This window comes from Phyllopteryx taeniolatus, chromosome 20 (assembly GCF_024500385.1).
Source record: "Phyllopteryx taeniolatus isolate TA_2022b chromosome 20, UOR_Ptae_1.2, whole genome shotgun sequence".
NCBI lineage: Eukaryota > Metazoa > Chordata > Actinopteri > Syngnathiformes > Syngnathidae > Phyllopteryx > Phyllopteryx taeniolatus.
Window position 1 is genome coordinate 16657321 of NC_084521.1, and position 15959 is coordinate 16673279.

Sequence of the window (15959 nt, forward strand, 5' to 3'; positions counted from 1 at the left end):
TTGCTTGTGTGTTTTTCACACACTTGGCAAATAAAGAAAGAGGATTTCGATCTCACGTATAAACATCAAAAATGGCAAGACGCACAGCAAAGCTTATTTGAAAAAAAATCAGTTAATACACATTTGAGATTTGGAACATTTTCAGACTTCAGGCTAAACAATTCAAATCATTTGTGACATTTGAAGAAAGGGATTCTGATTGGTTTGATTCCATGACGTGGCCAAATCACTTCCAGAAGATCTGCCACCTCCCCCAATTGGACAAAGGCTGCCTTTCATAGAGTTAAAACCCTACTTTGAAACCCTAACAACATTTTCAAACCCTAACCCTGTTTGTTCATTGCACAAATTCTGCTCATCTATATTTCAATAACAACCACGGCGATATATCAGCGAAGCATTAGTAACGCGTTACTCAACTCTCTTCCGAAATGGTCGCCATATCTATATCTATATCTATATCTATATATATATATATCCAGGACAGAAAGTCGAGGTGCGACAATTCATCCGTTCATCGATGATCAAACGAATCAACAACTATTGTCGTCATCCATTCATTGTTTCGAGACATTTTGTCAACTTCAAATTGGCCATTTCAGCGGTCAATCGTGTTTGCAGACCGATGATCTTTTCAAAGTAAGACATTTGCAAACTTGCGCTTTTATTTTCATTTTATTTCTGAAGTCACTCTCGCTTTGTAAAAGCTCAACGAGCACGACATTCCTCCCTCCCGTCATATTGCGCAATCATCAGTTAATAAACAGGCATCGAGGAAAAAAATATAGATTTTGCGATACATTTCAACGCGTCCGATTATTTGATGAATCGACAGAATCATCGGTTGTATAAATCTTCAATAGCTGCAGCGGGCGAACCGGCGTTTGTTCAGCAAAACTCCAGGGGCCTCATGTACAAAAGGTGCGCAGCTTTTGGTTTGGTTGATTTTCAACGATGCAATTGAGGCAAGGACCGACGACAATTCATTCGTGAGCCGGTGGATTTCATCCATCGCTGATATTTGCGAGGACGCCGCCGCCGCATGCGCTGGAAACAAAACAAAAAGTCCTTTGAATTGACTTCATTTGAACACACACGATTGCATTGGGTGCAAATGACATCATTTGCGCCTCTTCTCCCAAATTGTTTGAACACATTTGATGTAAACGGCTTTTGCTTTGCATAGTAGCGTTTGGAGTTGCACTTCCGGATGGAGCGCCCAAGTGGATTTAGTCACATTGGTTTTCTGAAGCGTTCCTGAGCCCACGCGGTGAGATCCGTCACGCATCCTTTTGGGCCTCGCCGCTTCCGTGCGGTGTTTTCTCCAGATTCTCCGAACCTTTTGATGCTATTTTGGACCTCAATTCCTTGCAATTGTACGTTGAGGAACATTGCCCTTCAACTGTTGGGACTATTTTTCTCCCGCCCCACCTTTGCTTGCCCCCGCCCGTTCGTTCCCAATGAGCCCGTTCACCTGTGGGATGCTCATTCCAAACGCGTGTTTGATGAGCATTCCTCAACTTTTTGGGAACGTGTTGCAGCCATCAAATTCTAACTTCATGATTATTTGCCCAAAACAATCCGGTTGATCAGTCGGAACATTCCATATCTTGTCTTTGTCGTGTATCCGATGACATACAGGTCGAGCATGATTTGCAAATCATTGTACTCGGTTTTTCTTGCCGTTTAACGCAACGTCCCAACTTCCTTGGAATTGGGCTTGTATTTGAATTCAAAAGATCGGTTACCGATACCACACTCACACCCTTTCTGCCTCCCGCTTCATGTCTGACCACTCCCCTTTTTTCAGCCGCACACGCGCCGTCCCGTCCCGTTCGCTCCTCTTTCGCGTGTCGTTAGCGCCGCGGGCCAAAGAGGATTTTCACTCCATTGAGCGTCAGAAACGACCTCGCTCATGTTCCTGTTTTTCTGATCGGGATCTCAGTTGCAGGGTTCATTTCAATACGATTTGCATATTTAGATGTGCGCTCGTTGCCACGTTGATTGGGACGTATGAAGGAAATGAGCTTGGATTCGCACTTCTGGATATTTCTGCGGGTATGACGTTTTCTGGATTTGAGCGTACGCCATGTTTTAGGAGGAAATCCACACAAGTCTTTGTACATGAGGCCCCAGCTGATTCAAATAAAGAGCGGCCCCCCCAAAAAACCCCAAGTCCGGCTGATTAAGTTTGTTTTGAAAAGCGCTAAAATCGGCTGATTCAAATCGATTAGTCGCCAGCCAATCACAGGGCACGTACGGACAAACAATCCTTCGAATTGCCGTTCCCACCTACGGACAATGTCGGTCTTCAATGAAGCCGACACGTTTCCGCAATGTGGGAGGACAATCCACTTGAGCGAAGTCCACCCGGAGCCCGGATTCGGACGCGGAACCTCCGAACCGCGAGGCGGCAGACGAGCCGACCGCCGATCGACTCAGCGGTCGAGCGAGCGCGCGAGGTGCGTCTTGATGGTGTTGAGGAGCTGCAGTTCCTCCTCCAGCGTCAGGTCCAAGTAGTCGTCCTCGTCACGCGGGATGTCCTCCAGGATCTCGTTCACCAGCTCGCTGTCGTCTGCAAGGCCGTCAAGCGTCAACCGTCAATCGTCTCGCGTCGGAGCGTAGACATAATAAACCGGGACGGATCATTGAGTGCGCCATCTTACCATGTCAGAGAAGAGATGTTTCCCACATCTCTATATTAAGTTTGTACACTTTCGCTTGTCACTTTATGACGTTCAATCCCTCGACTTACACGAGTTTCCCAGCAGGTTTGCCACATCCGATATGGCGGACAACTCGACATATCGCGGCAACAATATGCAAATAGCAAAACATTTGTTTTGTCCAATTTGTCCAATAAGCAGGGATGCCCTCCCGATCAACGCTTTGACAATTGCTTCCCACGCAAAACAAGGACAAAACAAATCAAGAAAATGCCAAAGTGCAAGTTGAGACGGTTGCGTGCGGGCGAGGCCTACCCGTGGAGCCGGACGACGTGCCGGGCTCCTCCTCCTCCTCTGAGGGGGGCGTGGCCTCCGAGGGGACCGCCCCCCGGTTCTCCGTCAGCAGCTCGGCGGCCGACCGGACGTCTCCGCCCGTCAACGCCAACGCCGCCTCCGACGCCGAGCGCTCGAAGCCCAAATACGACAACTGCGCACAAGCAGATGGAGCCGTCCGTCCGTCCGTTAGTCAGCGGTTGCGGCGGCGCCCTGAGATGCGACCGACACGATTGACGAGATTTTGGAGATGCGAGCTGCTTTTCTTCGCTCGCGGCGGCAGCCAACTTCACGTTCTTCACGACGAGTCGAAGTTTGCCCGGCGGCAAAGCAACGGTAGGAAGCTTTTTTTTTTTTCACCACAGAGCCCCCAAAGATGGCTGCAACGGACGACCTTTGGGCTTGGCTCGTGTTTCAGATTTGCAAATTCAGCTTCAAACACTCCTGTCCTCAATCTTAAGTTACGTCGGTTAGCGTAGCACACGCAGGACGTTTCCCCGAGTTGGTCACGGGACATTCCGCATATAGCAGATGGCAAACTCCATTGGACGTGCTCATGCGGCCGCTAAATAGCATCGATGTTGCGAGACATGGAAACTGAACTCCGTCATATATTCAAAGAGCGGCTAATATTAGTGGCGGGTCACGTGACGTACCTGCCGGACCTTCTGATCCAGGCTCCTATTGGACGTCGGCGGCGTCTGGCTGGCGTCCAGCAGGATCTGAAAGCGAGCGCCAAGAGGAGAAGGTGAACGCCGCGTCGTCCGGCACCGGCACGTGAGGCCGGTGGCGCGCGCTGACTTGGAAGGCTTTGTCCAGGTCTCCGTTGGCCCGGCGCAGCGCGGCGGCGGCTTCCCCGGCGACGTAACCCGCCTCCGCCAGGACGGCCGAGCTCGCCTTCATCTGTTTCCTCTTCTGGCGCTCCCGCTGCCTCAGCTGCTCCCGCTCCTGATCGCCACGGCGACCGCACATGACGGAGGCGGGACAAAGTGTCAAGGAAGTCAGAAGCCAGTCTCAAGTGTTAGCCGACTTTCCAAAAAATGAAAAAGTTCAATCGTCACCGGCAAGTGAACTTGCATCGTGTGTGTGCGTGCGTGTATATATATATATATTTATACACACACACACCACATCGGTTTTTAATAGTCCCAAACTAGTGTTCACATTGTCTCCTAAATTCAAGAACGGGCCTCAAACTTGTTTTGCTACATGTACACCATGACGCCTGCCCGTTATTGTTGCTATAGTAGCTGGTTTTACAAAACGTCTCAGGCAGTTCAGAAAGTTGCTCCTCAACTATTTTCAAAACTGGAGATTGGCTAATAATGTGTTCAAATAACAGACACGGGGATGGACCAATAGTGAAAGCATATGAAATGGACCACATTTGGACATTGGAGGTTTCTGCGCAACAGCGACGTGATGACGAGAAGCGTGTCTTGGGCGGAGTCCGCGTCATTTTGCTTAACTTTGCCTTTGTTGGGTCGGCAATAATCTTTGAAATGAACCAAGTCGTCTCGAAATTGGAACAATTTGGAATCATTTTTGATTCAAAACAACTAAACGGGAAAATGTCATGGAAAGGTTTATGGGTGTTCCACAAGGTGCCTTCCTCAGCTCCCTGTATTTTTTGGGGTCTACATTTTACAAATGCATAACGGCAACTTTTGTTTTAATCCCAAATCAGGACAATGACATTCAACATTTACTGTTTTTAATGACTGAAATACCTCCGTTTAAGGCAATGTCACATCTTTGACTTTGAAAATTCAATATTGGCCCGGAATACATGGATATGCAATTGGATTCCAAAAATATCAAGTTGAGCCTATTTTGAACACACAGGCCCGCCGACGACACAACGCAATAAGCTTCGGCGCTCCCGCCGTGAACTCGCATCATGAGGTCGCCTCTGCCGTCCGCGATCGTAGCACACCGCTCCGGCGGCTTACGAAACTGCCATTTCAAAAAGGGGCGCATTGCCTTTCAAACGCAAGCAGACGAGAATTGTCAAGCCGTGCAGTTCGCCTCATCTTTCGCAAGTCGACTGTACGTTTGAGCAGAGCCGCCTCGGCGCTTACCTCTCTCCGGTCGCTTACGAGCAGGGCGGCTTCGTGCACGTCGCCGTGACACGCTCGCAGGGCCAGGCGAGCTTCTCGCTCGCTGAAGCCCAGCACCATCAGCTGCGTCATTTTGTCGGCGTCAGGACACAAACGTGCGTACAGCGACTCCACCTGACACACACACACGCGAGACCGCCGCCGCGTGTAGATCGTCAGTCATCCGGGTCGTCGTGATCCGCAAAACTCGAACAGAGGCGATCGGACTCATTTTGGGAACAAATTGGACGCTAACGGGCCGTTCAGGCAAACATAAATAGGGAAGTTCACAGCTAAGATTGAGATGTGACGAGCCTTTTGTCTTCAACACCTCCGCACAATTTTCGCTGCCGCCCAGGCTAACGTCGGCGACGTCGTTCGCGAGCGGGTCCTACTTGTTCGAGTTGCCGCTGGGCTTGAAGGTCGTCGCCGTCCACGAAGGCCAGCAGGCTCTGCAGCAGGTGCAGGCGCAGGAACAGCACGTCCTCCTGCCCCGTGTTGCCCTGCCCGACACAACACAACGTCTCCGAGATCAGTGCCCGCTCGCTAATCGCTATAACGTACCGGCGGCGGTCGGTACGCCGACGCTGCGTTCGCCGGGTTGTGGTGCAGAAAAACGACGGGGCTCTCAGTTGGGTTTTATTTCTGGCATTGATGAATTAATCCCAAAAAAAAAAAAGGTCAAGAAGTTGCGCGAGTTGACGTGTCCGTAAGATGCCTCTCGGGTAGACTCAACGCAGAAACAAGTCGAAAAGAAATTGCCAATGGACAAGTTGGTCTTAGTCCATTGGCAAACAAGTCAAACTTGTTTGTTGCCCAAATCAGTTGCTTTCTACGTGATGAGTTTTGACTAGAAAGAACCTGAATCTCGTTTTCGCGGTGTTTCTAGAGCCCGACACAGCCCGCGTGCGCACCTTGATCATGAGCAGCCTCTGCTGCCGCTCGCCGTAACACCTGAGGAAACAGTCCTCGGCCAGCCGCAGACGCTCGCGCCCGTCGTCCAGACACGACAACGCCTCCAACGCCTGGTAGCACCAAACGACGTCCAGCTGCAGCACGCCGTGGTTGTCGACCACGCCCAGCAGCGCGGAGCCGCACTCGCTACACGCGCACACACACACACGCACGCACGCACGTCGTCGTCATCGTCGTCGTCGTCCTCATCCTCACCCTCATCCTCACCTGAAGTGGAGGTCGGCCTGCAGGAGGTGACAGAGCGCGTCGTCGTGGCGCTTCCGCTTCATGAGGGCGCGCCCCTTCTCGTGGAGCCCCATGGCGAGGATCAGCGCCTGCAAAAGTCCTTCGGAGTTTTGACCTTTGACCGGCCGGGTGTTTATCGAAAGAACAAATGACGACAGCATTTCTTTTTCCTAAAACTGCCAGTCGAGCGTTCAAGACTTCGTTCATACATTTTGTTCAACACTTTCAATTAGGGCTGCAACCAACAATTTTTATAATCGATACATCGCTTGATTATCGTTATGTTAAATTGATGAAAGCGATAAACATTTGTTAATTTCCGTCCCTTTATTCTAAAACCTGATTTCAAATTGACAGTGCATTCTTCTTCTGAGTGTTGTTCTTCAGAAAATGCACAAACAAAGGGGTTAGGATTCACTTCCTGCTTCGGTCGGAAAGTCAGCAAAAGTGCCCGTGAATGGTTTGCAAAGTAAAAGCAGACGTTTGGAAAGTTCAGCCATTTTCCGTACCGCTTGTCCTCACGCGGGTCGCGGGCGTGCCGGAGCCCATCCCGGCTGTCATCGGGCAGGAGGCGGGGTACGCCCGCAACTGGTCGCCAGCCAATCGCAGGGCACATAGCATTCGCACCTGCGGGCAATTTCGAGTCGTCAATCAACCTCGCACGCATGTTTTTGGGATGCGGGAGGAAAGCGGAGTGCCCGGAGAAAAGCCACGCGGGCACGGGGAGAACATGCAAACTCCACACAGGGGGGGGCCGGATTTGAACCCGCGACCTCACAACTGTGAGGCAGATGCGCAGACCAGAGCGCCCCGTGCCGACATTAATGGAGTGGGTAACCCCCGTTTTTTGTGGCAAATGCTTCTTCGAGACATATCCCTTCTCATTCAACACGTTATTATGGGTGCCATTTATTTCAGATTTTCACAATTTGCAGTCAGGCACGGTGGTCCCTCTTCCCCGTGAAAACTGGGGTCCAGCGTATTTGTTAGCATTAGCACTCAGCTAGCGGACTTGAGGCTAAACTATGTGCTCGTTTTGCCCGCACAAAGTATAATCGCGTCATTTGTTTTCCGGTTCGTTTTGGACTTCAACTGGGAGCCACACGTGCCCGCCGAGCTGCTGTTTGGAAAACGCATGAATAGAAGCCGTCCGCTTTCACGGAGGATGACAGAAATCGGAGAAGATTTACCATGGAGAGGCTGACATTCTGTCCATTTGGACAATTTCAAGTTAAACGAAGTCTCTAAAGGATCAATCGATGATCAAAATAGTTGCTGATGAATTTCATGATCGATTAGTTGCCAATCCATCGCTTGACTGTCGCACGTCAACTTAACATCGGCGACCCGTCTGCCGTCTGCCGTTTGTCTCTGTGCCCGACTTAATCAGCTTTGCGAATTGGCAAAAATCCACCATTTTCTTTTGAAGCGCATTACAACGTAGGACAAAGATAATGACACTCAAACAAAACATTTCCAATTTGTGCCCATTTTTTGAAAAACCTAAATATTGTTGCATTTTGTAGAGTAAAATGTTGAGTGAAATGCATATCTTTATTGTTATAAGTGTTAAGGTACCAAAAAAGAAGTCATTTTATTCATTCTTTTTTTTTTTTTTTTCCAATTATTGGAATAAAAAAATTGGAACGGTGGTTCTGAGGACCGAGGTTCGAATCCCCGGCCCCGCCTGCGTGGGGCTTGCACGTTGTCCCCGCGCCTGCGTGGCTTTTCTCCGGGCGCTCCGCTTTCGTCCCACATCCCAAAAACGAGCATTCATTGGAGACTCGAAATTGCCCGTAGGTGCGAATGTGAGCGCCAACGGCTGCTTGTACATGCCCCGCGATTGGCCGGCAACCGGTTCGGGGCGTACCCCGCCTCCTGCCCGATGATAGCTGGGATCGGCTCCGGCACGCCCAGAAAATGGATGGGATCAAAAAATTATAATAATGTGTCAAATGAGCGGACGGCACGGGGACGGCCCGCAAACATGAACCGGAGCGTCTTGGGACACGCGGCCGACAGCGACCACGTGTGAGACTTTTCACTCCCGAAAGAAAATACATTTCTGACGGTTGACATTTTCCACCGACGGCCAGCGTACCTTCTTCTCCTTCTGGGGGATCTTCAGCGGGTTTCCCTTCTGGTCGGCGACCTCCAGGAAGGGCGCGGTCTGAAGGTCGTCGCTGCCGTCTGTCGATCACGAGCGTCGCTGAAGATTTGCCGAAGGCTCCCGCGTTTGCGCCCGCGCGCGTCTGGCTTTACCTCTCTCGGACAGGATCCCGAAGCCTCTGCGCGTGCGCTGGACGTTGCGCTCGCGTGCCTCCAAGTCGCGAGGAGCCGAGGCGGGGTCGAAGGCCTTCAGGACCATCATCTTGCTGTGGTTGCCGACGCCCTGCTGGTCCAGGCGCAGACCTGAGCGGGGTGGAAACATTTTTCAAGTTGCCAACTTTGACCGGCAAATAGCAGAAACGTCACGGAAGCGGATGCAAGGGAAGAAAGCGGGAATGGACTTCAAATGAACGTTGGCTCTTCATAGGGAACTCAAATATAGTTTTGCATCATTCTGATTTAAACAAGCAACTTGAAGCCTGAAAGAGTTTGGCAAAAAATGCAGAAGCTTGTGGGAAGATTGAGATGCTTTATTATTTGCATGTTAAATGAAGGGCGGGGGGGGGGGGGGGGGGGGGTCTTTTGAAAAAATATTCTTCATGGCACTTTGTTGCAATTCTGGGATGACGATGATTTTAATACTTGAATGGGAGAAAAATCAACCCAAATTTAGCTTTTTTTTTTTTTTTTAATAAATGGAAACACGGATTGTTCTGTAAAATATATTTAAATTTTTTTTTTTTAAAAAGTGACAAAGTTCTGCTTCCAAATACATTTGTTGAAAGGTCATGCTTTTTCTCGCATTGTTTTGCACAGATGTCTGCTTGTGACACAAGCAGATGTTTTGAACGCAACATGTGGTGTCGCTTTGGTCTCACGCGGGTACTTCGGACGTCGCCGCACCGGGGGCTCCGTGCCCACGGCCTACGTGCGTGCGCGCGTGCGTCTGTCTGTGTCTCTGTGGACATGTGGTTGTGGCGGGGGTTGACTTGAAGTCATGGAAAGCACTTTGGGTTGCATTGCATGTATAAAAGTGCTCTATAACTCAAGATTGAGAATATGAATGATTGCTATTAAATGACACCCGGTTCCCACTTTGGAAAACTGTATTTCAATTCGCCAGTTTACGTTCCCATGGAAATTGACTTGAAACTTGCTGGAAATGTTCCACCCGCAAACGACCCTTGACCTGAGCAAACGGCACTGAAGCTTCAGGAAGCTCAACGGGCAGAAGACGCCAACTTCAAACCGCCAAAGGTCCTCTTAACTCACCGCCATTCAGAGTTTTGCCGTTCAGGATCACTTTGAAGGATTCGAGTCCGACTTCTTCCGCGATCCTGCCGCACATCCGACAGCGTGAATCGCGTATCGACGTTGCCGCTGCAGCAGCCGGCGTCCGGTTCGCTTCGTTTACCTGTCAATCAGCTCCTGAGCGCACACGTCCAGCCTGGTCTCCAGCGACATCTTGGACTTGCTGCCCTGGGACGCGCACGCACACGCACACGCACACGCACGCCATGATGATGATGATTACGGTTTGTTACGTGGGATACGTTTCAGACGTACCGCCAATATGTGAAAATCCACACGTACATTTTCTTCAAATAGTTTTACCCCTCGCACATGCTTTTAACACATTTGAACTTAGCTTAAATTTAGCAGTCCACTAGCTCAATACTAACACATAATACGATACGCCATAGGTAGGCTAATGGAAATGAGCATAACTGTTAAGAGTACTTCTAATCTTAACCGCAGACAGAGCAGCGACACATAGAAAATAAAGTGCCAAAGCTAACTAGTGTTCCAAATTGGCGCTATAGACGCAGCAGTGGATGATGATGATGATGATGACGATGACGGGGGAGGACGTACCTTCTTGCAGTCTCGTGGCAGCAGCAGCTCCAGGGTGGCCACGCCGCTTTCCTTGAAGGTCTGGTTCCGTTGACCTCTCTTCAGCGCCCGCACGCGGATGACCTCCAGAGCGTCCGCGACCTCTGACCCCGGCATGCGCAGCAGGGTGCCGTAGCGCTCGGCCAGCTCCTGAAACCCAAACCAGAAAATCTAATATACATTCAGGAATAAAAAATTATATATAAAAAAAATCCAACCGCTTTGTGTTTAACTGTGATCGAACGGTAAGAAAATGATCAATACAAACTCATATTGGAATCAATTGAAAGCATCATCAGGATAATATTTGAAGACAGCGCGGCGGCCGAACGGTTAGCACGTCTGCCTCGCAGTTCTCAGGCTTCCAATTTCAGCGTTGCAGACTCCAAATAGTCCTGAGACGCAAATGTGAGTGCGAAAGCTCGTTCGTCCACGCTGACTAGCGACCAGTCGGTTGTTTGTCTCCATGTGGCTTGACGTCGACCGGCGACCAGGGCAGGGTGTACCCGCAGCTCACCCGCCACCCTTACAAGGGGCACGTTTATCCCCTTATAAGGCACGAGTGTTATCGAAAATATATGTGACAACAAAGTTGGAGATCTGTAGCATGTTGTTGTTGTTGTTGTTGGTTACAGTTATGAGTTGGAGAACGTTGAGACTACGATGACGTCAGAAGTCAGCGTCCTCTGCTGGACATAGGACGCACTGACAGTCTCGGAACACGCCGCCTTAGCAAGCAAGCACCAACACGATAAGAAGAATGAAAACAATGACGGCGACGACGGCGACTAAAAGTGCTCGCGTTGACCTGCATGTGCGCGTGTCCGGGCTGCTGCTCGTCGTCGCTGTAGGGGACCTTCCACAGCTGGATCTTGTCGCGCTTCAGTTCCTTCTTCAGTTTGGCTTCCACGTTCCGATCCGCCATCGTCAGCGCTCTCCTGTGACGTCACAACCAAACCTCAAAGCTCGTCCGTCATCGTCACAACAAAACCCCAAAGCTCGTCCGTCGGCTAGCTTTTAGCATCCAAAAGTTCCATTAAAGCCATGAGCTCAACGCGCTAACGTGACGTCACGGCACTTCGCTTCAGCCAAAGCTCTTCTCGTTGTCGTTCGACACGCGAACGAGAGCCAAGTATGTTACTGTCGCCGTCTTTTGTTTCATGTTTTTCAATTTCTTACCTTCTGGCTTTGGTTTCGGCTTCCTCACTTCAGCGACGCTTCGGAAGATGTGCACGGACAAGAGGAGCTCCCACTCGGAAGGGCTTTCAAATCCTTTGAACAGAACTCCCAGCGACACAAAGCTGGGCGGACATGCTATGAAGAGTGACGCACCTGCTAAGAGACGATCTTTTCTGCTCATTGACGGAAACACAAGTTGACCTGAACATCTAAGTTCGTGACTCATCACAAATGGTTTTATATCATTCTATTTTCACAGCGCCTAATTATTCGATAACATTCACACTGAATACGTGAGTTGCTGTCAGCCAATGTGACGTTTTAAACCCAATACGTCACTTCCTGATGACGTCGATGACGGCCGGCTTGTCGGTCCTGAGCTCAGCCGACAGGTGGCAGCACTAGTACTGCAGTACTAGTTTTTTCTATTTGTGTAGAAATTGCGTGTGAATGCTGAACGGAAATCTTACGAAATTGACCGAAATGTTGAAAGGCAGAAGGAGCAAGTCAAATATCGTCATTGAAAATTTGGGAATGTGATGGAATAGTACACAAGATGCCCTAAACGAGTTGAACATTTTGAAGTTGGGATGGTTGGAATCGGGTGAGAAATGTGAAAGGAGGTGTTCAATATCTCAAATAGCTCTTAATTTGGGAATTTTATTGTGTGAACGTAGGACTTTGGGGAATATGTAATATAGTTTCCAGATGTCCCGAATGAGCGGAATATTTTGTTCGTTAGTTGGAACAGTTCGAATCGGTGAAGAAATGTGCAAGAAGTAGCGAATAACAATAATGCAAATATTCAATTGTGTGCAGAATAACATTACGTGTGGTTGCTGAAGAGCTGACATAGAAGTCCAATCATACTGTATTTGCAATGGCAACTTGTCGAATGTGAGGCGGGGCAGGTCCTCCACTCTCCACACGTGGACTTGGGACATACAGTGGGTACGGAAAGTGTTCAGACCCCCTTCAATTGTTCACTCTTTGTTATGTTGCAGCCATTTGCTCAAATCATTGCAGATATTTGTTTTCCTGCTTAATGTACACACAGCACCCCATATTGACAAAAAAACGAAATGGTTGAAATTTTAGCAGAAAAACCGAAATATCACACAGCCAGAAGTATTCCGAGCTTTTGCTGAGTATTTAGTGGAAGCTAATACAGCCACGAATGAGTCTTTTTGGGAATGATGCACACCTGCATTTGCCGATCATCTGCCATTCCTCGCAGATCCTCTCCAGTTCTCTCAGGTCGGATGGGGAACGTTGGTGGGCAGCCATTTCCAGGTCTCTCCAGAGATGTTCAGTTGGGTTTAAGTCAGGGCTCTGTGATTATGTGTCACCTTTTATCCACTTTGTCCATTTGACATCTTCTTTGCCTATCTTATATGTTCTACTCAGTCCACCTTTGTTGCCGTTCTTGTCCTTTCTGAAAAATCAGCGATGAGGTGAATTTGTGAATGCCGAACCGTGAATGTGCGCCGTACTTCTCCCGCCGTACTGCAGTACACGTCAGACAAACAAACACGGGCCGCGTCCAACGTTTATTTTAGTTGCTGCCGCGGGCCGTAGTTTGGACAACCTCTTCCTCCTCTGACATCTTCTTGGTCCAGTCACGTTCTTCTTTTCTGTCTTCCATCTTCTACTTTGTCCATGCGACACTTTTGCCTTTTGCGTTTGTTTTGGGGACTTTTTGCCGCCGAAGTTTCCACCGCGAACATCAAGAAGCCGCTCACGCTCGCCGGGACGTTTGGCGCGCTGCTCGGAAGTTTTCGAGCGTCCGCCGGGGCTCGGCCGCCACCCTTCGCCGAGCCAGCGATTTTCATTTCTGAGCGCATGAATTTACAAACATTCACAAACAGTGAATGGACAAATGAACAGATGAATCGTTGAAGAGATGGATGAAGGAACAGATGAATGGATGGATGGCGCACGAATAGATAAAGGGACGGACGAATGAACGAACGGCGGTTAATGGCGGGCTAGCGGGGGTAGCCATGGTAACACGCGCGGGCCGTACGGGGGAGCGTCGGAGTTCAGGTGAAGTTCATCAGTGAGCGTATTATGTAGGACACGCGCGCGTGCACGCACACGCACACGCATCGCTGCATTGGGGACCACCGGGAACAAGCGGCTCCTTCGCCGCTGACTTGTGAGAGCGTTTGATGCCGCGCGCTAATGATGACAATGATTCTCCCCGAGCAACCCGCTGCCGCCGCAGTGCATCGCGGGGCCGCGTGTCACACGACGGGAAGCTTCGCCTTCATCGGCGCGCTGACATACGGGACGGGTCAAAGGTCAGATGAGCAGCCCTCAAAGAGAAACAGAAATGTCTTGAAATGTGTTTTGAATCAATGTAGTCACGCAAAATGTGCCTTTCAATGTAAAATTGCTCACATCGGCGTCCGAGCGACGAGTCGCCGGCCGATTTAATCGGCCGATATTCATTTTGGCAGCTTTTTTTGCTGATTGGCTGTTGCCATTTTTTCTTTTCCGCAACACATTACAGCAGAAGACAAATCATGACATTCAAACAAAAGTTAATATTGTAAAACAGTCCAATGTTCTGCCTGTAATTCATATCTTTATTATTGTAAACATTAAGGGATTCCAAAAAGTCCTTTTATTCGTAATATATTTGTACAAATTAATCGGCCGATTAATTGCTTATCGGAATTTTCAGAATCGGGCGAAACAAATCCCCATTGGGCAGGCCCTACCTAAAATGTGTTTTTAATTTTTACGTGTCTTCAATAAATACGATACGATGTGTCATTTAAGCGGTTCTGTCTTTAAATGTGCTTTGAAAATGTGTCTTAATCCATGTTTTCTGAATGAAAGTTGTGTTTTGTCTTTCAATGTGTTTGAAAGAATTCCATCGGAAGCGTTCGGCGGCGTTTCAGGCGAGCGCGCGGACCGAAGCGACTCTTCGCCTTTGACGCCAGCCGCCGAGCGGCCGATCAAGTCGATGCGCCGCCTCGCTTTCGAGTGCGCTCACCTTAAGCAACAGCAAAATGCATCGATGTATATGAATAATTCACGGCAGCGGGGCCAAGGACATCGAGCATACGTCGGAGCGACATCAAATCGAAATCTCCTCGGCACGTCGACGACGGCTTTCTTCTCCTCCGCGCGCCCGACTGACTTCTGGGGCCACCGGAGACCGCCCGCCCCGCAGGCGCCTCGTCCTCATCGACATTCGCCGCTGCGCGCGCCGATGGCCGAGCGCGCCTGTGCATGTGTGAGCGTGCGGTCGACATGTCCTCACCTGACTTGACCTCCACACACGCACACTCGCACGCCTCTTCGAGCGCGCACGCACGCATCGCTTCAGCCGTGTCGGTCGATGTGGCGTCGACTTTGTTTGGCAATAGTCGGTCGGCCATTCGGAATGCGTAGCGAGCGAAGGTCGTCCCCGTGTGCCGCAGGGCCCTCGGCGTATCCCACAACGCATCTTGAAAAGGCGCGATGGTCACGAGGCAAGTAACAATCGTTTTTGGTTTCCAGGATATCGATGGAAGATCGGAGACAAATTCACGAAGTCTTTAACTCCTTCACTGCTGCGAACGTTTCTATCGCTCGACCGGAATCCGAGCGTTCGCCGCCACCGACGAATATACTCGCCGAGTACGTTTTGAGGTAGGCGTGGAAGAGGGTCTCGCCCGGTTCGTCTTTTCAATCCAGGTTTGTAAACCACTGTAATGACAAATTGATACCAGAAGATGGCGGCGTCGCATCCCTTTGGATTTCAAATCGGCACAGCTTTTGAGGAGAAGAGAACGATTAGGCGGTGAAGTTCGGCTCGCCGTGTCAATTATGAGGGAGGAAAATGCCAACACGCCGGAGGCGGGGCAAGTTTAGGGACCTGACGCTCGAGCAAAGTAGGTTATAAACAGAATACGTGTCGTAGAAAGCGTGCGGCGCCATCGTGAAAAGAAGACTCCGTTCATGCAGCGATGGACGATCGCCCTGTAAAAAGGCCACCGACATCCAACTGGAGTCAGCGTCTCTTACAGTGCCTGTCTTAGTTTTTGGATCTGCATTTGCCATCAAAAGCACTTTTTCGTCTTGACTTTGTTGTTTTATAGTTTGAGATGTCACAAAAACAAAATATTAGCATCAACATCTCTAAAAGCTCCTTTTTTTCCCCCCGGCTTTTTTTGGTGAGACTCGCTCATGTCGGCTCTTTCTTGTGATTCGGGAGTCAGGAATCGTTCGTCATCCTCGACTCCCTGATCCCTACGACGAGCTTCTCAGCGGCCATTTTAGGAAGTGCGGGCTGCTTACCACGTCAGTGGCGATGTCGATCCAATCCAAAAGAAGCTGTCAATCAAACCACTCGCCCGCCAGACGGTCGTCAAGGTTCCGCCGGGCCCGGCGGACGCTCCGCTATCTGCCATTTTCAGGGCCGAGACAGAGTTGAGATGTCCGGTCTGGAGAACAGAACGTGGAAAAGAAAAACAACAACTTTGTC

General features: G+C 49.9%; 2 protein-coding genes across 5 annotated transcripts in view; both read right to left on the reverse strand.

Moving 5' to 3' along the window:
• Positions 1 to 656: 656 nt before the first annotated feature.
• nub1 (negative regulator of ubiquitin-like proteins 1) lies at positions 657 to 12176 on the reverse strand. 3 transcript variants are annotated; one of them, XM_061758457.1, is made up of 15 exons: positions 11480 to 12176; positions 11109 to 11238; positions 10283 to 10450; positions 9822 to 9886; positions 9680 to 9744; positions 8561 to 8710; positions 8400 to 8488; positions 6281 to 6387; positions 6013 to 6199; positions 5494 to 5601; positions 5081 to 5233; positions 3801 to 3947; positions 3656 to 3721; positions 2982 to 3153; positions 657 to 2575 (listed from the first exon to the last, which is right to left on the reverse strand). In XM_061758457.1, exons 2-15 carry the CDS (start codon positions 11223 to 11225, stop codon positions 2439 to 2441), a joined length of 1731 nt encoding a protein of 576 aa, XP_061614441.1. In that variant the 5' UTR covers positions 11226 to 11238; positions 11480 to 12176; the 3' UTR covers positions 657 to 2438. The 3 variants fall into 3 exon arrangements, with proteins under 3 accessions (XP_061614441.1, XP_061614443.1, XP_061614442.1); XM_061758459.1 differs by lacking the exon at positions 2982 to 3153 and having other exon boundaries at positions 2421 to 2575; XM_061758458.1 differs by lacking the exon at positions 2982 to 3153 and having other exon boundaries at positions 2441 to 2575; positions 3656 to 3947.
• A 156-nt stretch (positions 12177 to 12332) lies between these two features.
• Positions 12333 to 15959, reverse strand: part of sugct (succinyl-CoA:glutarate-CoA transferase) — a 48815-nt gene continuing 45188 nt past the window's right edge. For both annotated transcript variants that reach the window (XR_009785938.1, XR_009785937.1), the window contains exon 16: positions 12333 to 15918. The gene's annotated coding sequence lies outside the window, so the exon portion shown is untranslated. The remainder of the gene's footprint in view (positions 15919 to 15959) is intronic.

Coding starts and splice junctions, on each gene's coding strand:
- nub1 (XM_061758457.1), bottom strand. CDS start 11,225: ATGGCGGATCGGAACGTGGAAGCCAAACTGAAGAAGGAACTGAAGCGC. Junction 10,451..11,108: donor CCGGACACGCGCACATGCAG/GTCAACGCGAGC, acceptor TTTGGGTTTCAG/GAGCTGGCCGAGCGCTACGG. Junction 9,887..10,282: donor TGCCACGAGACTGCAAGAAG/GTACGTCCTCCC, acceptor TGCGCGTCCCAG/GGCAGCAAGTCCAAGATGTC.